This window comes from Ixodes scapularis, unplaced genomic scaffold (genome assembly GCF_016920785.2).
Source record: "Ixodes scapularis isolate PalLabHiFi unplaced genomic scaffold, ASM1692078v2 ptg000925l_1__unscaffolded, whole genome shotgun sequence".
NCBI classification, from domain to species: Eukaryota; Metazoa; Arthropoda; class Arachnida; order Ixodida; family Ixodidae; genus Ixodes; species Ixodes scapularis.
This window is the reverse complement of record NW_024610070.1, coordinates 273,466-300,592: the sequence shown is the minus strand read 5'-3', so window position 1 is coordinate 300,592 and position 27,127 is coordinate 273,466. Positions and strand designations below refer to the sequence as shown.

Genomic DNA, 27,127 nt, shown 5'->3' with positions numbered 1-27,127 from the left:
GTTGTCTTTCTTCGGTCTGCTGTCGAAAATAAACAGAGTGTTTGTGCTCTTCAACGCGCCCTTGGTTTTTGCGTCTTTTGTAACATGTACTATGGTACCCGACAATACATACTACAACTGCAAACATCACATTTCCATCGCGTTATAAATGTCCTGCCAGACACGATTTTATTGTTGTTGCTCCAGCTTCCTCATGCAGTCCCGGTTGAGCTGGTAGAAGCTCCAGCCTTCGACCTCATTCAGGTCCCTGGCCTGGTGCTTCTCAAGCAGTCTGATGAGACCCTTGTTCTTCGCCCTGGGGCAGCAGTCAATCCGCTGACATCCCACAGCGCGGCACATCTGCGAAACGAGTGCATATGATCATGTCGTCTGCTCAACCGAGTCAAGGCGGACCATCATACCTCACTAGATTTCTAGAATGGTCTTTGTTTCAAGAATGGTCTTTGTTAGATCTTCAAGCCTTGCTAAATATCTCGAGTGGTTCTCCTTCCACAGTGAGCAAACCATAGGCTAAAATGTTCCACAGACTCCCTTTAGTTTCATAATATAGTAAAATAATCTTTTTGAAGACATATGTCTGCATTGGCTGCCGACGGTGTATACTATGTATGTGTCTTAAGCGTATCTCGGGCTTCTTTAATGGCCGGGATTTTGTAAAGACACGCTTTCAAGCCGTCGACTTTCCCTCGAGGGGTGACGAAAAGCAACATTAATACATGCGTGTTACGTCCAGAGAACAACATATAAAACATTTTTAGTTCTTTGTTGCACTCTTAATGCGGTCAACTTTCACCAACCATTCGACGTCAGTTCGACGTTTGTGTGAAACTTGGTGCTTAACCCGACGCAGGTATGATTTCACGCTTTGTCATTTCTTCTAGACGTAAGGAGTTCAGTTGTATTTCACAGTTTTATTTTCTTTGAACGGAGCAGTTTCGTTTTGGCACACTTTTATTGGGCATTAGTTGGGTGTGTTGTATTTTATTTACTTATAAATTCATTAACTCAATCTCGGGTCATAAAAATTAAAGATGTCCAGAGAAAGCTACTTCGCATTCCTTACGAACGCTATTTTTGACATAGATTTTAGTGTGACTACATGTTTTTTCATTCGAAAGTTTTCCTGAGGACCGTATATGATAGAAGAACAGAACCTGGTTTAGCTCTTTTCTACACGCTAGAAAATGGAACAGTATAAAATAGCGTGCTTTAATATAACGTGAATATTCGTGCTCCATTTCGTTCAACTAGAAAATCACTTGATACTTTTATGTCAGCACCATGTTTTTCCCGTCACCTTTAAGGAGCATGCAATCGCTTTTTAATCGCTTGAGTAAGGCAGAAAGAGACTTATTCAGCTACTTCATTATTTTTACAAACCGAAGGAAAGGGCTTGTTGACACTTCCTGGATTGAGTGTGCTGTTCAGTGCTTGACCATTTTTTTCAATTGTTTCGCTCTCGTTTTACATTTTTTGCTTGTATTCTGTTTGTTCACCGAAGTGAAAACTCGCTGGTTAGTTTTCGGCATACGAAAATAAACACTGTTACTATATTATCATTAAAGTGACCCTAAAGGCTATTTAAGAAAGGGTATTGCATGGGGGGGGGGGGGAGGAGGCAGAATTGTAGAAAGTAATAATAAATAGCAAAAAGTCGTATTTTTTTCCCACGATGTGTGAAGAACCAAAAGCGATAGCTTTATCACGGTCGCGCAATGCGGGTAAAATGTTTCCGTCACGCACATTGTGAAGGAGGTACGACGTCGTTAATTGGTATAGCAGTCGTGGTTAGCGTCGTGGATGCCACTGACGACCGCCATGCGTGCTCAGTGATCCGTCATGAGAGTGTAAAAGCGCGTTGAAAGTTTCTAAAACCATCCCGCATAACGCGTAGCAACTGAATACTGCCAAATTGGGATTCCGAATAACGCGAGAATGTTTGAGAACAAGTCTTTCAAGCCGACGACACAAAGGTTCTTCCCTTGTCACGCGCTTCCTGTTTTTCTAGACGCCTGTGCCACATTGCCAAAATCGCGAAGACTCGGCGATTATCCCCGCAAATGGAAAGAAATCGCCGCGGATTCTATTTATTGAAAGGTCCGGTAACTTGGCACTGTCACCACTCTCAAAACGTATCACAGGCTGCGGAAGAAATTCCGCTAACGAGCGTTGAGTGGTGCAACGAGCGCGGGAGTATATAGCGACGTCGTTCGCGTTACCTTCGTTCGGGACCTTGCGCCTGGCTAAATTTTCGTCACACAGCTCCGCGCCTTCAGGAGAATTAGCGTGTTCCTGGCATGTCTAGGCTGGCTTGCCTACATTTACGCACCAGCGTTTGAGAACGGTTAATTGCATTACGTCGTAATATTACTACGTGTTGCCTCATACTTCCTTAGTATGCCGCCCGACAGGCTAATCCTTCGACCGATTGCCGTACTTTTGTGCTTTCGATGATGCACGGGTAAAGGCTTATGCACAGCTATGAGCAGGGTCTGACTAGGTTGTGAGAACTTGCGTTGAGTCACTACCGCTAGTCATATGGACGTCCCTGTCAAGCGTGGAAACAATGGACACGAGACCTACGCAACACGTATGCAGCGGCAACTCGCGGTCTTAAGTCCTAGAACCGTAATCAAGAGCAACTGCATAAATTGGTCTTGAGTCTTGACTCGCGGGCATGCCTTGAACTCGTCATGACGCTGTCAAATACTCCGACGTGTAGAACCAGGTCACTTATGGATACCAACGCCGCACTTTAAGATCTCTGCATTAGTTGGGTTGAACGGGTCGGTGAACTTAGAACCTCCTAGACACGCTTAATGGTGCCCGTAACAAGCTCCAACATTCGGAACAGCGCAGCATTTAGAAGCAAATTTCGATAATACGCGTCGGAAATCGCGCAAGTCTGATAAAAAAAAGAAGAAAAGAACGCAACATTCAGAAACCGGAAATACATATATCACCCGAAAACTGCCATCTCGTTTCTCGTTACTTAGCTTAAAAACGTCTGTATAATAGATATCTGTAAATTTAAAACAAAAGTATCGTATTCGTTTTTTTTAACAGATTTATATTTATTGAACAATTTTTGCCAGTTCTAAAGCGAGCAATCTATGAAGAAACTAGCGTTGTTGGTGTAATGAAAATACCTGTCGTGACATCAGCGTCGCACCTGAGTTCTGTGAGCTAAATGTACTGCTTACTTGTCCTGTGATTTTTTTGCCATGTCAAAGCGCCTAGTACACATGGACTTTGTGGTTCCCTCTTGAATTGTCTTTTTTAATCACGACTATGAATTTATCCTAACCTATCACCGGAGTCAAAGGGCCAAGTTCAGTTTGACAAGGAGCCCTGGACCAAGTTAATACCGGAATAAATATGGCTAGTCGACCCTAGAATACAATTTGGGCTCCAAAAATGAAGGCCTATAAAAAAAAATTATCATCCTGTGTTTAAATCTTACATTTGTTTACGCCCAATTTCGAATCCTTATTTGGCCTGACAATTTTAATCTTAGTTTTGATCGGCCATTTCTTTACAATCCTGCTCTGAAGGAATATGCTTTTAGCAGATTGTCAAGCTGCAGCGTCCCCAAGTCCCACCAACTCAACTGTGTTCGAAGCACTTTACGAAACCTTTAAAGCACGTGGAGACGCGATACAGCAAAATGTGCCTAGATGTGATCGCCAAGTTTGGCGTTAGAACCTCGGCCGTTTCATCTGAAAGTTCTAATAATCGTAAACGATCCTCGACGCGAGTTTAGGAATATTAGAAAATATAACTAATAATGCTTGTGACACTAATGCAAGCAAGGACTAGCGCTATGGTGTTTTTCTGACATGTTTATTCACTCACTCAGGGAAGTTGCAACAGACTGAAAAGGAAGCAACGTAATGTTTTAGATATCTCTAAACCTGTCTTGTAGAATAATGCAAATATTGACATCACGTACAGCACAATAATCTGCAGGAAAAAGACATCTTTTACGCAGAAGTTTTGGGCCGCTATCACATTCATTTTTTTTTTAGTACAGGAAGAAACAAGCCTACAGCTGACTTAGTCTTTCAAACAAACAGAGGAACTCTACTCATAATTTTTATCGTTTGTTTTGTGACGAACTTAAACTGACACTCTAGAACTGTCATATATAAAGCAATTGCACCTTTCATAAGCATGTCATTGCTGAATCAGTTTTTGACATTTAGTCTGTCCTTTTATATGTTTCCCAAAACACTAACTAATCGATGTAAATTGTTTCTGCTATCATTCTAATTTTGTGGTACACTGAATGCTCCAGATGTCTTCCCACTTCCTTTAACGAAAGCGAATACCACAGCAGCAGAAAGTTTGGTGTAGCCAGAAGATTTTGTCTTATACTGTATTTTTGTGTTGCTTTTATGGAGTGCGTTTAATACCATTCTAAATGGTGCACATGAATGACTTTTAAATATCTAAAAGTTACGGGAACAGCCAGGCCTGCTTCATCTGAAACGGTATTCCACATATCGATACATAGATCACTTTTCCCATAACCTTGTCCTTACAGTATGTGGAACAGCTCTTTAGATGTCAGTAAGGGGAGGGCTGATTTTTTAATAACCACCTTCACAATTTATCTGAAACAAAATTCTGAACAAACTAAGATGTTTATGCAACACATTTCCTCCTGGCTAAGTGGAACTTTTTTTGCAAAAACGTGCGGGTTATAATTGGAGCCTATTCGGAACGAGGCTAAGAGTGCAGTGCACCATAATAAAATGCCGGAATGCAAGATGTCAACAAACGTCACGCGTCAGCATTACCCTTCCCAATGGCTCTAAATAGAAACCATCTCGGGGGCTCGCCGACCGGGCTAGAAATTTAGTTTATGAACGACTGCTCCGAATCGTTCGTTTTTTTCGCCATTTGGTTGAGGGTCAAAAAGTTTTCGCTCGACTGATGGCAGCCGGAAGTGTGAACTTCGCCATTGATCGTAGCAGAATGAGTCCGCTTTGGTTCTCTGTTCTCGCGTGGCGTTGTGAAGACGACATTATTCTTGCCAGGCGTTGTGAAGACAAACTGAGCACTTGCAGCAAACATTTGTCTTCTATCATAGGATGAATTATGCAGAGATGATATTGACTGTACCATTTGTATCAGACTGTAGGTTGCGCCATTTAGCTTAGAAACTTTAAATTTTGCTATAAATTACGCCTTTTGTTAAATCACCCATTACATCAATTTTTGTATTATCACGATTTTTTCGACCTGCTACAGGACAGAAATGCGAACTTAAGAATATCTGACACCGAACAGTGTTGAGATATGTCCTACCTGAATAACGCTTCTGAGCAGCGCCGTGCCGACACCCTGTCTCCTGAACTCGGGTACCACGAAGATGGTGTCCAGTCGGAGGCTTCTTCCCTCCCACGTCGAGTAGATCCGGGAGAAGAGGACCCAGCCGACGATGGAGGCGCTCCCTGACGACACCACTGGGAGTTTACCGAGCGGTCGGTTACAAGCCCACATCTTACAGTCAGTCGCGTGCAAAAGCCTTCACTGATGAATAACTTCTCCAGGGGAAGGCCTTAAGGTCACGGATTTTCGGCCGAGGTTTCTGGTGCTTGTGCGTTATAATGCTTTTCTTTGTGTTTACTTTGAATTAATAATTTAATTACATATTTGCTTTTTTCTATTTAAGCTTTATACTTAAGCTGTGGCGTTCATAACGCAATTCACGGGGGATAGCTCCAAGCTTGGTCAAGACCCCATGGAATAATCAAAGCCTGCGCCCTACAAATGCGTCAGGGTGACTGGTCCGTATACACCCGTTGAGGACGCTCGGCTCGGGCTTGGAATCAATTACTTAATTTGCACCATCCGGCAGGAATCGCGTTTCCTGGAGGAAGATGAGGATGTCCGAAGGCCTTAAATGTTCTAGATAGTTTTGGCTTCGTGACCAAACTCTTATGGACGACTATAGAGAAAGTCAACGACCGTTGACCCCTCCCAATGGCAACCGAACCAGGCTGTCGGCTACCCCTTCGGCGGCTTGTGCCGTTAATGCTCATTACAGCCACGTATCTGCATTGGCAATGCTCAAAGCACGTGCTATGCTCCGGAAGCTGTTGTAGCTCAGTGATTTCCCGTCACCGCACTAATAGGCCACGAGCTAGAAGATGGGGATTAACCGACAGATTGATTATTCAGTGTAATGCAAGCGATAAAACAGTACTCGCATCATGTTCACTAAGGTAGTGGAGCACTGGAAGTTCATTTCTGTAAAACATCAGAAAACGCTCAAAAGAAAAAGTCCACAATGCTTTCTGATTGTAATATTTTGCAGCGATAACTGAACTTTGGGTCATTATTTTTTTTTTGCATCTTCCTGTTTGTGTTGCAAATCATCTTATATGGTTCCCACAACAATACCCCTGAAAATATTTAATGGGCAACTCCGGTCGAAAATGAAACCAAAATAAATGACTGGAATCGCTGTATAGTGGCACGAAATATAATCACAGCCGGAATGATACGTCAAAGTGAAGCCGCCTGGTCCATTAAAATGAATTTTAAAGATGCGACCAGCTGTCCTCCAACGGGTGGCAAGTGGGTTAGCTTTTAGTCAATAAACACTGGCGTAGCACCCTTGTGACGTAACGTCGAGGTGAAGCTGCGGTTGATTGGTTCTACCGCGTACCCCGGCACCATTGCGAGGTCACGTCGCGGCCGTACGGCTGATGATCAGTGTTGCCATCCCTCTAGCAGATAGTTTCGGCTTTGCCGTAGACACCCGAAAGCCAACTTTGAACCTTGATATCTAGAAACCTACGCACAATATCGAACAAAAAATGTATACCCTGTAATTCAGAGACACTTCTTAACTTAAAACAGTCGTAATCCCAAGTTTAAAAAAAAAAAAACAACGTATATATAATATAGACCGGAGTTGATTTTGAAGGTCTGCTTACTTATATCCTAGTTACACTGGTACTTTTAGCTGTGATTAACCTAAGGACCGCTTGCATCTCCCAGCTGTCATTAAGCTCAACTAAGTCGTCGGTGTTACATGGTACATAGGCCTAACCACTTGACCACTAACAAGTTGAGATGCGCATTAGGGGACACAGTTAGAACCGGAACCAACCAAAGCTGATGTCACATTACCTAATTTAAAAATTGATGCAAATTATTTATTTTCACACTTTCCATTTATTATAAACATTTAAAGCAAAACAATAATCAGAACATTTCACTGGAATTAAAGCAAGGGATGCATGATCAAAGTCTTATTGGCACCGACATCCTTATGGCCATCCTCGCAGAGCTTTGACTTCTGCGACGCGCCATGATCTTTCTAGCGGAAGCTCTGGCCCCGAATCATACCTCTTTTGCCAATGATTGCTGCCACGATACTACTGAAACACTCCCCTCCTCCCCTTAACAATTTTTCTTCTATCAGCTGTTATCCCCTACCATGCTTCCCCTAACTAACAATGACAATCACAATTTCAATTGAGAAATTAACGGCAGATGACGTGATCCTGTCACTTGACCCCACGTATTCACAACGTGTCTTTAAATTCATCGCTACATTTTGCGAAAAAAAAATTGCTGTCAAGTTCCCTGGCGTCATGTGACGTTAGGCCCCGTGAGGCCGTGAAGTCAGGTCATAGGACCACCTCACGTGACCACAGGTAACGTGAAGTGAATTTTCACACTAAATCTAGAGTAAAATAAATTGATGTCTCTTAAAGTCATGTAAAAACAGACCTTGACTGACGTCTATTTCTCCCCTTTAACTTTAGCGGGGAAATTCATGTCACTTGACCTGACAACATGCGAGGTACGATCAAGCGAAACCATGACGTCACGCCACGTCGCTTCAAGTCACGCCTTAGTATCATGACGCCTTAGTATCACGGGTTATCGCGACTTCTCAACCTGAAGTCATTTCACATTAGGTAACGTGGTACAGTGACTTAACGGTGCCGAGCCGTGGTATCGCCTTATACCACGACGTGGCATGTCAGGCCGCTCGACGTCTATTCAGTCAAAAAATTTAGCGGCGACATTAAAAAGTGAATATGTCCCCGCCCCCCTCCCCCGTCCCCCTAAATTCAGAACAAATTTACGATGATTGCTTTCCTGTCTCTCGACAACTTAGTTTTCTGGACACCTAAATAAATAGGCTGCACATGGCCGAATATGTACGAAATGCCTCCCCACCCCTCCTACGAAAACGAAAATATTGAGGGTTGATGTTAACACAAAAACATACTATATTAATATTAGGCGGTAAGCTTCATCTCGGAATACTCATTCTCCACCCAAGTGTAGCATTAGCGGTTTGAATGAGATGCCAAGGTTTAAGAACTAATGGTAATCGTATTAAAGAATCATGGGCGAGCTTCTAAGCGTGAAAATGGCAGCAGATGGCGTTCTCCAATTAATAGAGATGAATGGCGGCAATTGCCAAGTACAAACACCAATTTCCGATTAGAATTTGAAAAAAATCGATACACTTTTGATTAAGAAAACGGTTAGTTCTTAAACATTGGTGTCTGGTTTGGACAGCTAGTGGTATATTGGGCCAGAGTTTATTTTAGGGCGATAGCTCTATGGGCGACACATTGCAGAGATTTTGTCGTCGTCCCTTGTCGTTACGGCATGCGAGCAAAAAAAATCCAATTTTTTTTTTTGCTTTGAAGAAAGTGAAGTCTGCACTTCCCGTACGCTGTGCCGCGTGCAGAGAGCGAAGACGGCAGCACTGGCGTCGAGCCAAGAATTGCGCAACGACGGAAGGTTCATCGTGTCGTCTGTTTGAAAGACTTGTTTTCCAATATTACTGGTGTTTTGCCAGATCCCACTTTGGCAGTATCCAGCTGCTACACGTAATGTTGTATGTTTTTAGAAATGTTCGCCGCGCTTACCAGATTCACGGATCACTGGTGGCAGTCGTCAGTGGCATCCAAGGCGCCAAACACGACTGCTATGAGAACTACGTACGTCGCACCTCCTTTTTCATGTACATGAAGGCACCATTCCACCCGCATTGTCCAACCGTGCCACAGCTACCGCTTTCGTTTCTTCGTAGATTATAGGATAGAAATAGACCTTTTCAAATTTAAAACCGCTTAATATTTCTTTTTCACACATGACATTACAGATGGATGACAAATGAACCCTCTTGTGGATTCTCAGTTCGACAGGTTTTCGGTTTAATGGTAGCGTGGCACGAGCGGACGCGAACATTCCTTCAAGCGACGACGTTAGATCATGTTGGCTCCGTTCAGCCGCGGTGGCCTAGATTCAGCCTTGGAGATATCGGATTTGTGCCCACCACAGTTTATCTTTCGCCACTAAGTTAGTACAAACAAGCTTTTCTACTGCCGTTCATACAGTCGCCTTTTATGTTTACACTTATAACTTGTTTAATGCTCCTAAAATAACGAAGTGATTCCGAATGATATCGGGCAGCGGAATATCCACACCAGCTCTCGTCAGTCTCGTGCTCTGGTCCTCTTTCTGGTTTCGTCGTCGTCTCCTACTATAGTCCCCTACAAATGCCCATCTCCTAGGAAAGCAGGCTGCAGAGAGGCGTGGCCCACATGACGTGACGACGTAGGAGCTTGTGTTAAGTGGTGTAAAAAGGAAATGCAGACGGTTGGCTAGCCGAAATATGACGAGATGGTCGAGTCTTGGAGGCCGTTTCCAAATGCGCCGGTTTAAGTCAGTCAAGAGATATGGTGTCTGTTCGACCACCTTTATCCAGAAGAAAATGCTTGTATCGTCGTTTCATGACTTGAAAGGGTCCGTCATATGGCTGCTGTAACGGCTTTCAAACCGCATCTCGTCGGACGAAAAGGTGCGTGGATGTTTGAAGATCTTGCGCCGCATATATTGACGGTCTTTGTTGGACCCTTGGTTGCACTGCCCGAACTTGTCTTATGAGGGTGTTTAGTTCGCTAGCAAAGGTTTCGGAATGAAGCTCGACTTTACGATCGGTCGGGTAAAAAAATGTCCGGGAAGGCGAAGAGGAGTGCATGGACGAGGTCTGCTGGTCTGCAGTTGAGATTACCTCTGACTGGCGATCCAAGTGCAAAGAGAACTAGAGTCAGTTCTCTGGCCCAATGTGTTAAATCCCCTTGTGCTTTGAGTGATGATTTGAGTGATCGATGAAAACTTTGAACCATGCCAAGTGGCGATGGATTGATATGCGGTTGTGTGTATCTGCTGTGCCCCGAGAAGTTGTGCGAGCGAAAGAAATGAAAACGATTCAAACTGTCGTCCCGATATTTTTTTTTATGCTGCGTGGTACACCACACCTTGTCACCCATCCGCTCACGGCTACATGTGCGATGGTAGCAGCTGTACTGTTGGGAATCGCAAAGGCGTCTAGCAAACGAGCAAATCTGTCAATACAGGTAAGTATGGAGGTGTTGCCCTGTGACGAAGGTAATGGGCCCACGATGTCAAGATAAACGTGATCGAAGCGGTTGGTCGGTACTAAGAAGGATTGAACAGGTGCTGAGGTATGGTGATGAATCTTTGATTGTTGACAGCCTATACAAGTTCGTGTCCATTCCCTGACGCCCTTATTTATGCCATGTCAAAGGAAACGTTCAGTGACCAAGCGCTGTGTCGCGCGTATGCCGAGGTGTGACAATCCATGAAGTGCCTCAAAGACCTGGTGGCGGAATGCCACAGGGGCAACTGGACGAGGCGTTCCCGTTGACATATCACAGAGAAGCGGATAATCACCAAGCGGGGTTATGATATCATCAAGCGTCAACTTGTTAGAAAACTGACTAAGCAAGGGCATGGTCTTGCAATTGAAAGTATCTGAAATGCGCGAGAGAGCGCCTGCTGCTGAATTGTGTGGTCCCTTGACGTGTCAAATGCCCGTTGTGAATTCAGCGATATATGTGAGGTGACGTATTTCTCATAGAGAAAACTTATCGGTGTCAGATTTTAACGCAAAGGCCAATGGTTCGTGATCCGTACGTATAAAAAAAATCTCGGTCTTCATATTTTTTTTAAGCGCTTGATGGCCACGTAGATAGCGAGGGGCTCACTGCCGAAGGTGTTGTAGTGGCACTTTGCAGGCTCCACCTTATTTGAGAAGAATGAAATGGGGTGCCAATATGTTCCGACATACTGCTGCAAGATGGCCCCAACAACAGTATTAGAAGTGCCAACCATAACATTGAGCGAGGCATTCAGCCTCGGATAAAATAGGAGTGTGGCCTTGACTAGCATTTGCTTAGCTTGGTCAAAAGCTTGCGTCGTTTCGGCAGACCACTGAAGCATTGCCGGAGGTGTGCGGGTGCCTTCGAGGAGGTCATTTAATTGTTTGAGTATCTCAGCGCAGTTAGGAATGTGGCGTCGGTAAAAATGATTTAAACCCAGGAATTCCTGAAGTTTTCGAATGCAGGTAGGATGGGGAAATTTTGAACAGCCTTGACTTTCTCGTCGAGAGACCTAGGTCCATGCTGGTCGAGTTGGTGGCCGAGAAAGTTGATTTCGGTGGCACCGAATCAACTTGGCCTTGATAATTATGAGGCCACATTCATCAAGCCTATGGAAAATACTTTCAATATGTTCCAAGTGTTCTTTGGGATCGAGGTTGTATATGAGGACGTCATTAAGATATGCGTAACGGAAGGGAAGGTCTCGAGTTATGTGGTCGAGAAAACGCTGAAACATTTGAGCAGCATTTCTTAGGTGAAATAGCATTCTGACGTAGTCAAAAAGACCAAATAGGGTTGTGATAGCGGTCTTGGCGTCATCAACAGGTTGTACAAGTATCCGATGGTACGCTTTGACGATGTAAATTTTGGAAATGATTTTAGCGCTATAAATAGATACCGTTAAATTTTTGATATCTGGGAGAGGATAGCGATCCGGAACTGTTGAGTTGTTCAGGGCGGGGTAATCACCATAAGGTCACCAATTCCTGGGTGTCTTTTCGACACCATTTGTAGAGGCGATGCCCATGTACTCGATCAAGGGACGTTTGATTCCTAATTCAAGCATGCGGGCGAATTCTTCTTGCGATCCCGGTGTAGCCGACGTGGTCGAGCATAAACAGGTTGGCACGTTGTAACACTGTGCTGGGTCACGACATGTTTCATTGGATGCTGAAAGCTATGAGGGCGAGTTAACGATGAAAATGCTGAAGTAGCGTATCGTACCTCGACTCTGTCCATTGGTGCTCTCTAGGACGTGAATCAGAGGTAGTGAGTGCTATTCCCTGAACCTTGAAATCAGTGGCTCGGTATGCTAGACGCGATTGCTTTGATACTGCTAGACGCAACATCAAAGCAATGATGTTGAAATGCGTGAGAAGGTCAGCACCCAAAATTGGGTAGCAACGTCTGCGACTAAAAATACCCATCGGAAAACTCTCCGTAGTCATATAATGATTGTTAAATCTCGCTCACCGTAGAGGTTGCAATGGTTGTTTTATTGGCAGCCTGAAGGGAGGCGTGTGGTTGCTGAGGCTGACAAGGAAGTACAGATCAAGGCAATATGCTTACTTTAGCGTCATTGTCGGTAAGGAAACGCTCGCCGGTGTCGCGATCTGTGACGAAGAATACGCGGCCATCACCCGTCCCTGCATCACTCGCTGCTTCTAGTGCTAGGGGTTGTCATTTTCCGTCACTGCGCACGGTGGTGTGCAGTTTCTGGCCCTGTCTCCGAATGTCCGGTGGTACCAGCAGAATCTGGATTGCGGTGAAATTGAGCGGTTCTGAGGATAGCGTTTATTGTTGCGTTGCCGCGATGTCGATCGAGAGCGCAACGAAACTGCGGCTATTTCATTTTTTAGTTCACTCAGCTGTCGTTGGAAAACATCCCGTAGCTAGTGCAGCTGTGTAGAAAAATTGGTAGATGGTGAACCAACAGATGTTCTTGTCGATATTGCCGCACGCACGGCCGAGAAAGCAACATGATCACAGACTTCTAGAAGGTTCACGTTTATTCTTGCTCTGGACTTAACTTCTCTCATTTATTCTTGCTTTTGTTGTTCTAGAAAGTGCATGTTAATTCTCGCCCCGAGCGCGCGACGCTCGAGCCTTCTTCACCGAATCTTCCAGATAGTGGCGCACGGCAGATAAGAGGCCGCCCGCGACCTTGTCGAGCCAGTCTTGCCCCAGCGCTCGATCCTGCGGTTTCGCTGACATCGACGCCCGCGACGCTCAGCTGTTTTCTCATCTTCCCTTTTTGTTTTGGGCAGAAGTTCGCCCCATTAAAGGTTAAGTTTTTTCAGTTATCATCGCCTCATCAATTGTCATTCATGACATTTTAATGGAGGTGCGGGTTAAGGCTTTCTATGCCCGTAAAGCGTAAACCTACAAAAACATCTCGGCCAATTGAAGTGCTCAGCCCCGGAAGGCTACCCTTCGTAGAAGACATCGACGCCCGATGAAGTCGCTGCAACTAAGGCATACCTCCGGAACTCGAACCCCTGCCGAAGAAACAAAAGAAGACCGCAGCAATGACCACTCCAGCCGTCGTTGTCCTACCCGTCGCTGCCCGTACGCCCGGGTCCTTCCACGGTGAGCCTTATGAAGGCATCGAGGACTGGCTACAACAGTACGAGCGAGTGGCCCAGCACAACCGATGGACGGACGAACAGTGCCTACAGAATCTTTACTTCGCGCCCCAATGAACGACCAGGCACTGCTTCGAGAATCTCGACACTTCGTTGATCTCATGGACCGCCTCCAAGGATGCGCTGGCACGGATGTTTACCAACCTATATCGACGGGAAAGGGCTGAGGACCTTCTTCGAACGAGGACCCAGGGAGCAAAAGAGACTATCACCAGTTTCGTCAAGGATGTTCTGCGGCTGGTCGCTCGCGCCGACCCTCAAGCCACCGACGAAAATAAGCTGCGGTTCCTGAAGTGAGGTGTTAAGGATGACATCTTCGGGGGACTCGTCCGCAACCCGCCGACCACCGTCCAAGCCTTCGGCATGGAGGCAACCAACGTCGACACGCCCTCAAAGCGCGCGCCTCCCACTATTAGCGACATCCAGGCGTCACTGCGCCCACGTTGCTTAACGTCTAAAACAGCCCCGGTACGCGGGAATACCGGAAAATTATCCGGGAGGCCGTCCGGGAGGAACTGCGAAGGTTGCGGCCAACCGCCAGTCGTCCGCCATCCCTTTCCCTCGCCAAGGCTGTCCGAGGAGAAGAGCATCGGGCGCTCCAACCAGAGGTTCCCGTCACCACGGTGGCACTGGAGGAACCAACGTTGAGCTACGCCGCCATGGCCCGACGACCGCCGCAAGCTCCCCGCCAAGCCTCGGCGCCACCTCGAAGAGACGCCACAACGCAGCAGTACCTCCGACGCCAGGAAGATCAGGCGCACGTTCGAACAGAGCAACCTGCTCCGAGGAAGACCGACGTCTGGAGGGCGGCCGACCGACGCCCGCTGTGCTACCACTGCGGTGAAGCGGACCACATCTACCGACGATGCCCCTACCGCCAGCTGGGCCTACGAGGGTTTGCACCCAGCGACCCTCGACCACGTCTCGGAGAGCGACCTCGGGACATCGAGGACTACCTCCACCGCTCTTCATCCCCTGAGTCGTCTCCCTGCTATGTATTCCGTTCACCGTCTCCCCGACGCTCGCCACCGCCCTTCCGCCGGTCTCGCCGAGACAGCCTGTCACCCATTGCATCCCGCCGGGAAAACTAGGCGCTGCAATGCCGGGAGGTGGTTTTGCCGAGAACGAACGAAGCCAAGATCCCCCAATGTCTTCGGAGCCCTCCCACTCTAACGCCGCAACGCCCCGAAACGATGTTTCTGCAACAATGTCGAAAAACATCAACGTTATCATCGACGACCACGACGCGACAGCGCTCGTCGACACCGGAGCAGACTACTCGGTGTTGAGTGGGAGACTCTCTCGCCGCCTTCAGAAAGTTACGGCGTCGTGGGACGGACCGCAGATACGAACCGCCCGCGGGCATCTCATTACACCTGTCGGCAGGTGAACTGCTCGCATTGAGATCCACGGTGAAACCTGCCCTGTGAAGTTCGTCGTTCTGCAAGACTGTTCGAGGGACGTCATTCTCGAAATGAACTTCTTGTGTGAATACGGCGCCATCATCGACCTTGCGGAGAACAAGCTAACGCTTCGAAAACCTCTGCCATCGCCGAAAAAACCGAAAACGACGTTAGCTGCAGTGCGAGTCCTTATGAGCAACGTAAACCTGCTGCCGCTGTCGGGCGTCTTCGTGCAATCCGGGACCAAAGAAGCCCCCCGCGGTGTAGCACTGTTGCAAGGAAGCGTCCGACATCTTGGACGAGGGATTGGGATTCCAAGAGGCGTAACTGAGCTCCAGGACGGGCGTTCCCCAGCCCTTATTACCAACTTCCGGCAAGAGTCCCACCACCTTACAAAGGGTACAGCTGTGAGCTACGTCGAGAAAATTCAGGACCCAACCGCGATCGCCGTGATCTCAGAAGACGCCTCTCCGACGCAGCACAGGAGAACCACGCCGTCAGAGCTCGGCATCGACCCGTCCCTCCCAGCCACACAACGACGACAGCTGATTGACGTTCTCACTGAGTTCAGTGACTGTTTCGCCACATCGTCAAGGCTACCCCAAACAGCGGTTGCGATGCATCGAATAGACCGATCTCACCAAGTGTTCCACGCATGCGTGACGCCGTCATAACTGTAGTTGGTAGGAGGCAGACGACAGTTCACGAGATAACTCATGCCGCCTCGTGCTCTGCTCGCGCAGACCTCCAGCAGGGTTGTAGCGCGTGCAGAAAGACGACAGCTCCCACGATGCATGACGGCAGCGGTGGCGTACTCGAACTAGCTTTCGGTCTATTGTTACTGACGATAACGTGCCCCCTATTCATCAGTCGCCGTTCAGAGTTTCGGTGAAGGAGAGGGAAACCACCCGGAAACGAGTCCAAGAAATGCTTGACGACGATATTATCCAGCCTTCAAGCAGTCCGTGTTCCTCTCCAGACGTGCTGGTGAAGAAGGACAGAACTCTTAGGTTCTGCGTGGACTACAGGGGGCTGAATGGCTGTTACAAAGAAAGATGTCTATCCGCTTCCCCGCATAGATGACACCCTCGACCGATTACGCCACACCCGATACTTTTCGTCGATGGACTTGAAGAGTGCCTACCGGCAGGTTCAGGTCGATGAACGGGACCGCGAAGCGACTGCCTTTGTCATGCCCGATGGACTCTACGAGTCGAAGGCGATGTCCTTCGGAGTCTGTGCGGCGCCGGCGGCTTTCCAGCTGGTCATGGATGCCGTGCTAACGGGACTGAAGTGCCAGAGCTGCCCGGTTTATCTCGACGACGTCGTCATATTTTCGCACGACCTCGACGAGATTTTCGCAGACCGTCGGACAAGAAGGCCGTCCGCAGATTCCTGAGGCTGCGTGCGTACTACAGGCGCTTCGTTCAAGATTTTGCAAACATTTCAGCGCCCTTTCACATATCTTACGAAAGACGCCGTGAAGTTTCAATGGGCAGAAGAACAAAAGCGGGCGTTCGATGAACTGAAACGACGACTTCAGGCACCTCCAATCCTTGGACATTTCGACCAGCACGCCGAAACCGAAATTCACACGGAGGCCAGTAACTCCGGACTTGGCGCGGTATTGCGACAGCTACAGGAAGGCACGGAGCAAGTCATTGCCTACGCAAGTCGGACGCTGTCGAAGGCGGAGAAATATTACTCCACGACGGAAAAAGAATGTCTCGCGGTCGTATAATAATAATAATAATAATAATAATAATAATGTTTATTTTCCGTCAAAACACGAATGACGGAGGGAGACCGAGGAAAAAAGCTGCATCATGCAGCTTGACGGGCCCTCGGCCCCCCCCCCCCCTCCTTACACGATGACAAGGAGAAAGACAAAGTCCATGGCTGTGGAACTTTTTTTTTTTTTTTTTTGCATCAACGTATTTGCTGTTTCTTAGAAGCCACAAAAATGTGTATCACATTTTTTGTTCATTTCTAGTATTGAGTGTGTGCCTTCGATGACCCTCGGCTTTAATTATTTTTAGCGGTGGTGTCTAAACCATAGAAAACGAAAAGTGACCATGGAGATGATAGTGATCGCGACTCCGACCGTACAGTTCTCGATTAGCGGTTTGCGGGCCGAAAAAAAAAACGAATTTCGAGCCGTAAATTGTGCTTTGAGTAGTGGGGCTCTCAGATGTGATGCACAAATAAAAACTGTGGCGAGCATAACTACCGTGTCAGTCTCCCTTTAAAGGGGTACTCCGCCGATTTTTGAGCTACCTCAACTAACTATATTTTCTGACTCCCCGGCCTTTACCCTTTCTGGTATGCTATTTAGTATCGTGAAATTCATAATAGTTATTGCGAAATCGGCAAATGAAAATCATGCAAAAACAAACATTCAAATATACCCGCCCTTTTCAGGGCCGTGACGTCATTGGAAGGTCAGCTTGCCAGTCGGGCGAGCAGTCTAAAAAATAGAATATGTCGATCATTTGTTCCGTGATGGAGCGCGGGGACTGGAGCGAGCTTCCAAAGCATTCATTTGGCACCATGAAACTGCTTCAAATCAGTTGGGAACAAATTCTACAGTCCAAAGAGTGAACCCCTGCACTTCCAATGACGTCACTTTTTCATTGTTGCCAGTAGAGACTTTCAGTTTGAAGAACACGGTGAGGACCAAAATTGTAAATTCAATAACTTCGTGAAAAAAAATTATTTTGACCTAATATTTGGGATACTATTTTGGCGATGTTGTTTGGCGAGTTTAGCAAAATTTCAAGCAAATCGGGGACCATGAAGAAATCGGCGGAGTTTCCCTTTAAGGCACGCGTGTGACAAGGCAATTATACTTTTGTTGTTTAGAAAGCGCCCTTAGATTGTGGAGCACTAACGATACAGTTCAAATTTGATATACTTAGAGTCAAATACCTCTAGTGCTGTCCTCTGCGATGAAAATGGAGAAAACCGGCTTTTCTGAAAATCCGTTTTTTGTCAGATCTAGAAAAAAACAGAAAAAAATGTTAGGGCTTGTTACCTACCAAGAATACGCGAGGGAGTGTATGCAGAACACGGTGCGGAAGGACGATAGAAATGTGACTCTAAACGCCAGTGCAGCTGTGCAGCAACCCACACTCTACTAAGTAAGCTTGTATGCGCAAACATAGAAGGCAAACACGAAGGGTGGATTAGGACGGGCCCAACTTTAAACTAGTTTTATTCGAGGCCAAGAGACTGCGAAGGGTTCAGAAGGAGAATGTGCTGCAGTCTGAAAAAAGAGGAAAAAAATAAGAACACATAAAAACTCAAGAAATGCCCTTCTGAACTTTTCTCGGTCGCTTGGCCGCGCATAACGAAGTCTCGCTTACCCTCGTCCCCCTTCGTGTTCGTCCTCTGTGTTTTCGCACAGAAGAAGCATTTTGTTGCGATCATATTTAGACATGTTTGATGGCAGCACGCCTCAACGGATGACTTGTCTCTTACCTCCCCGATGTGTACGCGGACTTGCTTAAATAGGACTGTTAAAGTGTTTTTGCTCATTCCTGCTTGTAGGTTTTACTGATGATGTTTCCCGCATGGGAGTCGAAACGTTTCAATAAATTGTTGATCTTGTTAAGTAAAGTCGCTGCAGGTTTTTTTATCACTCTTACCTGTAGATGAGAAATTTAGCCAGTGCAGTACAATCACTAACCTGGGGGCCTTTAAAGGAGCTGTGCAACGATAATCAGTTGGAATATTGTTCACTATACACGAGCTTACTGGCACTAGTGGGAGTCAAGGATACTCGCACACAACTCCGCTGGCCAAGAAACTCCTTTGTTGCGGTGTAATGTCAAGGACAAAAGCGATCATTTTCATTCAATCTCTCTTTTGCAGAATTTCATGACGTAACGTGGGGATCGCAGTACACCCAAGTGACGATATTTGAATGCTGTTCATAGATTGGACCCGAGCATTGCGTGGGCACTCGATTTGGGCTCGTGATAATTACTAGCTTGAGAAGCATTCAGGTAGTGGCCCGTGTCCAATCGCTGCAACGACGACAATAGCCGAGCCATAACAATATCTGGAACTCAGCGCGTGCCCTGTGCTTTGCCAACCCCAGCGCGTGGCTAGGATCAACATTGGCGGCATATAATCGGCTCCAGATCACGTGGCCGCTTGTTCTTGCTGCGAGTTGAGGGGGTGAACGCTGCTCGTTTTTCTTTAATTTTTTTCTGGGACTCTTGTTGCGTTGGGTGAAAGACGAACGCGTGTCTCATAGGTCATTAATGTCAGGGATCCATTCTAAGTGCTATTTGCGCGAAGTACAAAAATTGTTGCATCGCCCCTTTAACGTGTACCACGACGTATTGATTACACAAACGCTTGTCGGTGCACGCTCTGAGCTGAGACGCGTTAGTCCACTTGGCTACCGATTCCACCTGTTTTGTTCTCACATACAAGTTTACTCAGTTTCTTAAATGAACAAACCCAACCCAATGACTTACTAAACCCACTCTGTGCATTTCTTTTTTTATGGCGGAAGCAATGAAATAGAATAAAAGAGGCTTTCGACAAAACAAAAAGAAAAAAAACCTTGAGCTATTTGTAGAAGCACTTTTCCAAGTTCTACAATTTCTCCTACCAGGAGAGGGAAATTAAAGAGTTGCACTTATGGGCCTTAAGGTGACGTGCAAAGGAAAAACATTTCTTTTTAAAAAGCCTAAATAAAAAAAGAATGCCATAAAGCAGCATTTACAAAAAAAAATTACAGCTATATTTACCGCGCGAAACGAATTTTTATTTGGCGCCCGCTGGAGCCCGCAGAAGAATGGGCGCTATGGTCACGTGACTGGCCACCATGGTCGCGTGGTCCTTGCGCTCTTTCGGGAGCTTCATACGGGTTTTTAAAGTTACTTATTATTCTTCGTTTGAAGTGTCAACAAAGAACGAAGGTCAATAAGTAACTTATAGAGCCTGCAGGAGGCTCCTCAAAGAGCGCCAGCCCCACGTGATAGACCTGCGCGTTTGTCAGAAATTGATGGCGACGGCTGCGGCGGCGGCTGCGGCGGCTGCGGCGGCGTGGAGAAAAGCGTTCAAACGACGGCGCGCCACGCTCAGCGTACGGCGGCGGCGTGACTTTGCGGCGGCGGTAGCGCAGCGCGGCGGCGCACAGGTCTACCACGTGACCAGTGGCGGCTCCCGCGGGTGCCAACTACAAATCCGTTACGCGCCAAAAATATGCCTCTACATTTTTTTTTCGCTGTACATTCATTTTTTGGTTTCCTTTCCCCGTTTGGGCTGCTTAAATTTTTTTTTCTTGCATGTTTCCTTAGTGCGAAATGGGTATGATACCCGCGTCTCTCCTTGGACGGTATCGGCTCGACAGAATTCGGCATTGGAGGCCCTTGTTATAAACCACTTCTTTGCATCCATTGTCGGCAACGGAATGTCGACTGACCCCTTCCTTGCTAGGCCGTGGCAGCAGATGGACTGCCCGTTCCCACACACAGGCACGCATGTGCTTAAGTGAGACGGACTTGAAAAGTGTATATTGGACGAAAACTGAAACAAACTATTCCATTCTATTCTATGTCAAGGATGGATCTATTGCTCCACTTCCAGACACCCATCGATTACTCTGTCTCTTCACAAACCCTTCCTCTCAAACATGCATAAGACCTCAGTCGACTTCACAGAATACACCAACATCCGCACCGAACACAAAATAAACAAACGAATGAAAGATGTACATCATTGAACCACCCAGCGCAACAGCATTTGACTATGCTGCGGGGACATACGCTGAGAAACCGCCGGAAATTACCGGAAACTCGGAGTACCAAATTTCGAGTGGCAACCAGTATAAGGAGTAGCATGGCACACATCATCTAAAGCACAGGTGTCCCGGTAAGTGGCAGTTGTTTCTCGTCATATCCTCACACCGGAGTAAAACGTCACTGCGGTAATGGAACTCATTCGGTAAAAAAATACTACAATTGGCGATAGGTTAGGGTTTCGCAAATTGAGAGGCTCGCATCACAGGTGACGTCTGCCTCCTTCAGTTCCCTCCACTGCCGACAAAATATTATATCTGCACTCGGGCTTCATGCAGGACCGGGGGACGGGGGAGGGGGGGGGGGGGAAGGGGGGTGGAGGACGATTTTTGCTGATCCAGAATGATATTTTTGCCTGGCTGGACTTTGAATTTTCTGAGATGCGGGGGACATACGTGCAACATAAGCCGACGGTGACTTTCTTAACACCTTTCAAAGCAAGGAGGGGGGGGGGGGGGACGAGGCAATTATTACTTGCCGGCAGTACCATGCAACCGTTTGACTCAAAAGAGTTCTTTGTCGACGCCACATTACGCAGATGAGAACATTTTGAATTAAAAGCGTAAGCTCAGTGGGCAACCTTCATATCTTTACGATCAAAGAAGCAAACAGAGTCAAGAGAGTAGCCTGGCGATGGTTCGGCGGAACTTGAGCAAATGATACACTGCGTGGCACCTTGATTGTTTCGGCCGCCGAATGTTCACGTCATCTCACACTAAACACTGAAACGATGAGCTGATGTCACGTCGACATTGCAACGTATCATGATGTATGGGCTACACTCCTTTCACCCTGAAGCTGAGAGTGCCGTGAAAGCTACAAGCTCGAGCTGGCGTGCTCCCCTAGATTTTAGAGGTGATTTTTTTTTGCGCGAACGCTGGTTCGACGGAAGATCGCTTCAAGATCGCAACATCGCGCTCTCATGCTTGCCCCATTAACTACGGTCTCATCTCAAGTGTAAACGGAGTATAACCATACCAAGATAACGCAACAGTGGAGGTCGGCGAAATACCTTTGAGGGCGACTCAAACCACAGCAGCAATTTCAAGTTGTGACCGCCGTACGTCCTGTTTTGTTTTTACTGCGAAGCGAGGGTAGTGCCATAGCCTCCTCTATACTGACAAAGCATGGCAGATCGCCGCGAGAAGCGGCCGCCGAAAGCGAAAAGGTGGAGCGGCAGACAGCGGATGAGAGGAGACCCACGTGACTGGCGCCCCGCTGCGACAGACGCCGAAACTCACTTCCCCAGAGCGTACAAGTGTGTTTCGGTTGCTCGCCACTGCGAAAGCTGTGCGCTGACGTCAAGGTTCCCCGAGAAGTGGTTCTTTGATGCTCTGTGCTACCAGATCCTCGAGCTCCAAATCTGCGAACGGCACTCTATGTCTCCGTCGTCGACCTGACAGGCTTTGTGAGTATAGAGGAGGCTATAGTAGTGCGTTGCGCAACCGATAACGGTCGGCGGTGGAGCCAGGCAGGACTATTTCATCGGTACGTGTTTTTGCTCGCGTGTGTTCACGTGAGTCGCCAAAACCGGCGTCGGAGTCCCGCGTCCAAGACACTCAGGTGGATGCACACACGCGGGGGAATGCCCGGTCGATACCTTGCTGGAATGATGTCGTAATTCCCGATTCACATCTTTGGTTTTTACTTTCAATTTAGGAATTGCGATGTCGCTTGTACGATAGAATTTACGCGTCGAAAGTTCGACGTCGCCACTGCAAAATCGGGCTTTTCGAGGAGATGTCTGACGTTTTGCTTCTGTAGTTCGCCATCGTCGTTCTTGAGGGACCATATGGTACATTTGTTCCTACCAAGCTTAATGCACGTAAAAGTGATTCTCTTTCAATATTTATTTGAGCTACGAGAATTGAACAATGTATGTCAACTTTTGTAATGTAGTCGTCTAATCGCGTGATGTTGCCGAGATATTAACTTGCATGCAAGAGCTCCATATGCTCGATAGACCTTTGAAGACAATCTTCACAATAAGTGAGCTGGTTTAGGTAGCACATAAATGAAATCATATACGAACTGACGATAAGACGGGAACACACACTTCTTGAAATTATGAAGAAAAACTTTGAACTGTGTGTTTTCTGTTCCTATTTCTCCACACTCCTGGGTTACCATTATACTGTGTTTGATCGATTCACGCCCGTTCGACTCCGGTGTTAATTATGAATCGTTATATTCTCTTACGTCAATATCTTTGATAAGTACGTCACAATTTAAAGTACAATGCGTGCGCATGCAGAATGTTTTATATATTTACTTCTCGAGTTTCCTTTGTGCTAGTTCTTTTCTTTGTGTAGCAATACGTGGTATAATGTAAGAATGCATATTGTGAAAAAAAACCGTGAGTACGCAGGCGATCTGGTGGCTAATCATGTTGTTTAACACTTGCGACTGTGGGGAAGTAAATAAAGAACTTTTAGTCGAAAGAACAGACACAGAAGGGGAGGTATCCAACTCATCTGACTGGTTCATTCCTCAAGAAACCTTTATATACCAATTCCCAGTCAAGAGGTTCAACGAGTCAACAGATCCAAAGCTTCAAAAGACCCATTATAGGACCTCATGACTCGTTGGATCTCTTCATGCGTCGAATCTTTTCACTCGCCATGAATATTTTGACACGTTGGATCTCCTTACGCGTTAGACCTCTTGACCCACATTGGATCTCTTGACTCCTATTCGATGAGTCAGGAGGTCCAACGCGTCAAGATATCCATTATTGGACCTTGTGGCTCGATGTACGTCTCGACTCCCTGTCCGATTACCGGGAAAGGGAGGAAAGGCTACGAAGAATGTTGGAACAAGAAGAGGTGGAAAAGAAATAAAGAAGAAAGCAACCATAAATGACGACTTTCAGGCGGCAAGGAGGGGGCGTGACGGTCACTGTAGTGCAACGGTGTGTGCTCCCGCAAATAAAAACAACACAGCAAAAAAAAAAAAAAAAAGGGAGATGATAGAAGAGGATACAGTGGCTTCGGGGGCGGTCGGTTTTGACATCCTGAATGGCTGGCTGTGTCACGGCGTTGCGCGTTATGCATTGTTTGTGCAGTATGCGTCCCTACCGGAAGAATTTCCCGAGAGTTGAACGCGCTGTACGGTCGCGGGGACGCAGGCGTTTCTTGAATTTAGACGAACAGTCAGTTGCTGGTTTGTTTACGAGGCGTGTATGCGCAGCATAATGTCAACTGGCAGGAAGGCTTGTATGGATTATTTGGTCGGCGTAATGTTTGTCAGTCCTTCAGAGGGTCGGGTGCATTTCCTCAGTATTTCAGTATGTTGCAGGCCAGTGCAGCTTGACTACTAACTGCACCACGCTGTACGCAGAACCAGAAGCTGCGTGCGTTCGTGTAAACACTACTGCTTCGTGCACACAAAAGACCCCAAGCTATACTCCGTTTCTCCTAAGGATGGATCGCAGCCGATGCTCTTTTCCGTTTGCCGCTAAAGCTACAAGCGCGAGTTAGCTTGTTCTCCTGACCTTGAGATGTTCCTCTTAGCGCAAGCGCTCGTTTAGCGGACGAACGTTTCAAAGCGGAGATCTCGGGCTCTCATGCTTCTGGCATCGATTGCACTCTCAGCTTAAAGGGGGGGGTGCAACGATTTGCGGACCTCCGTCAAAGATTTCTGGAAGTTGCCCTCTGACACTTCTGAAGTAAAGAACAGAAAACGAATTTCGCCTGCGTGTTCTAGTTGTTGCGTAAAAAAAAAAAGATAAATATTGGCATTTCGGGCACCCCTCAACTCACTCCCAGTCTTCAGGGTCACACGTGGTCCCCCTCCTAGTGACGTCATTTGGAGTGCCGTGTAGGTTCCCGTGTGCTATCTCAGAGGACGCTTCCTCTCCCTCTCTCTGCGGACATTACGGGCGTTAGGCTGCAGCTTAGAGCCGAGCGAGGTCACGTAATCTTTTCGCCGTAGTTCCTTCGGCTGCCACTTGGGGCTGCAGGGGGGGGAAAAAGCTCCGCTTTTGCTTTGCGATTATGCAGCAGAATCGCGACATTTTAACGAAGGAGGTATTTTTCTATCCTCCGGGACAAAGGCTCGTTACGTAAAATTTACGGGATGCAAATTTTTATTCATAAAATCGTTGCACCGCCCCTTTAAGGGTGAACGGTGCATAGAGCCCGTCCCAGTAAATCCGGCGTGGTGAAAGCGCCACAAGACATCTGGCTGCACAAAACCGGAAAATCACGTTATAGACTGTCAGCGCGGGATCAGTTGCGCTGGCTTGTGGCGTCCGCTACGGCCAATCATAAGGTGAAACAGAGTACAGCTGCCGCACGGCCCTAGCTACATTGCTGATTTTCGGGGTCGAGACATGTTGACCTATGAATGTCTGTCAAACATCGAGCTGTATCAATGACCAGAAACACCACACAGATTTATGTTGAATGCGTACGATTCAGCATCTTCATTTTATCTGTCCGATCTTTTTCGGATAATGAAAACAAAATTTGAAGGGGGTTCTCGTAGCTGGTTGAACGACGAAACCCCGACAATGACGAACGTGTCTGTCAAATCAAGCGTCCGCGGGAAAAGATTGGGACCTCGAAACATGCAGAGCCGGCATTGTTTTGCGGCACTCACTAAGTTAGTTTTTCGCAGCAGATTTTCGCATTTTTACACATTTCGCATGAGTTATAAATCACCAACAAAATATTTCATAGCACATGTGTTTAGCGAGCATGAACGCGACACAATCACGTTTCGAAAATGTGCGAATGCCGTCATCTTTCATGGCCGTGGTGGGGCCTTTTCCTGTAACATATAGACAAATCGATCACACGATTGTTCATTGCGAAATATACATGCACTCTGTGTTGATCTTCTTGTATGAACGAATTTTAAAACAAAAATCTACGCTGTCATAAACTGTGCTGTCACATGCACGGTAAGTATTAATCTAGTCAGCATGATTTTCAAGAGCATGCGTTTCTAACCTGCCTATTAAATCGCGTTGATCAGTAATATCGTGTAAGATTAAACGGACGTCATGCGTCGTCTTTAGAAAGTTCGTTTCATAAACTCAATCTTGGCATTTCGTAGATGGTCTCTCCAACTCAGACTACGCGACATCTCCACAAATACGTGTATACCCTGGAACTCGCACAACACCTTTTGCGAGGTTCGGAATTTCCTGCGGTGTTTCTGTAAGCAGAAATGAGGAGAAACTTAATTGAACGTATTGGTGTTTCATGCACATTGGTAATATTATGATGCTTCACCGAAAACTTCACACAATAGAGTTTGATTCGCACTTTCACGGGTGTCGTATAAATTGTGCCTCTCACTCAATTTACCGTCATGACTGAGTTGACGTTCATCAGCCTAGCGCTGCTGAAGAGAAGCTTGATTTATTTTCACCACTCGGACAAAGTACGTATACACAAAATGTGCTTGCGCTGAATTGTTTGCGGTTTGTGATTTATATTTCAGTTTTTATTTAATAACACCAAACATGTCTGCGGGCAAGATATCATACGAAAAGTGCAACTATCGAGTGTAGCGAAATTACGTTACACGGACGACAGCGAAACATAAACGTTACATGGCCCATAGAAGGCATGGTATAAGCATCCGAAGCGCATGAAATACATAATTAGTCCTTGCATCCTACAGTATAGTATATCTTTGCATATTCCTGCATTTTTTTAAGCTAATTCTGCCAAAATCTCACAATCTCGGGGCCCAAAGCAGCATCAATATTGAAAAGAAAAAATAAGAAAATGGAGCAGAGACTTACGTAAAGTGAGAATATCGATATCCGTCTCCTGATTTTCCGGCCACGTTTTCTAAAAAAAAGGAAAAACAAAAACAAAAAAAAAACATAAGTGATAAGAACGGTGGTTCTGTTTCCTATTTAATGTGATCAAGCTATTGTCATTAGAAAGATACGTATAATGTCAATCAATTTCTTATTATGAATATTTACCATTTTACGTCATTTCGAAACCTTAAATGTACAAGCCCTTAGACTGTGTACTCCCGAACTAATAGCAGTATCAAAAACATAATGACGTTAATTTGTTCTAGTGTCTGATTAAAAAACGAGTAGGTAAACAGGTCATTAGAAATTACAAGAGCGCGTACAACATTACATCCCACTAAAATTTACCTGCATTTAACTTTTGAGTCGACTGTTGTTCCTACATTTGAACTCCGACATACAACGTTGACAGCGATTGGATTACCAGCGTGCGTGTTATACCAACATATAGTCATCAAAACCTTGAGCTTACCATAATCTTAGCCAGCTGTCCGCAGTCGGTTCTCCGCGCGGTACGGATAAAAACCAT

The 27,127-nt window shown here is 46.5% G+C and overlaps 1 protein-coding gene across 1 annotated transcript; it reads right to left on the bottom strand.

Moving 5' to 3' along the window:
* Window positions 1–140: 140 nt before the first annotated feature.
* On the bottom strand, window positions 141–27,127 carry LOC120842102 (thialysine N-epsilon-acetyltransferase-like). The gene is made up of 5 exons (XM_040213128.1): window positions 27,071–27,127; window positions 26,575–26,623; window positions 17,929–17,997; window positions 5,314–5,471; window positions 141–339 (listed from the first exon to the last, which is right to left on the bottom strand). Exons 1-5 carry the CDS (start codon window positions 27,125–27,127, stop codon window positions 169–171), a joined length of 504 nt encoding a protein of 167 aa, XP_040069062.1. The 3' UTR covers window positions 141–168.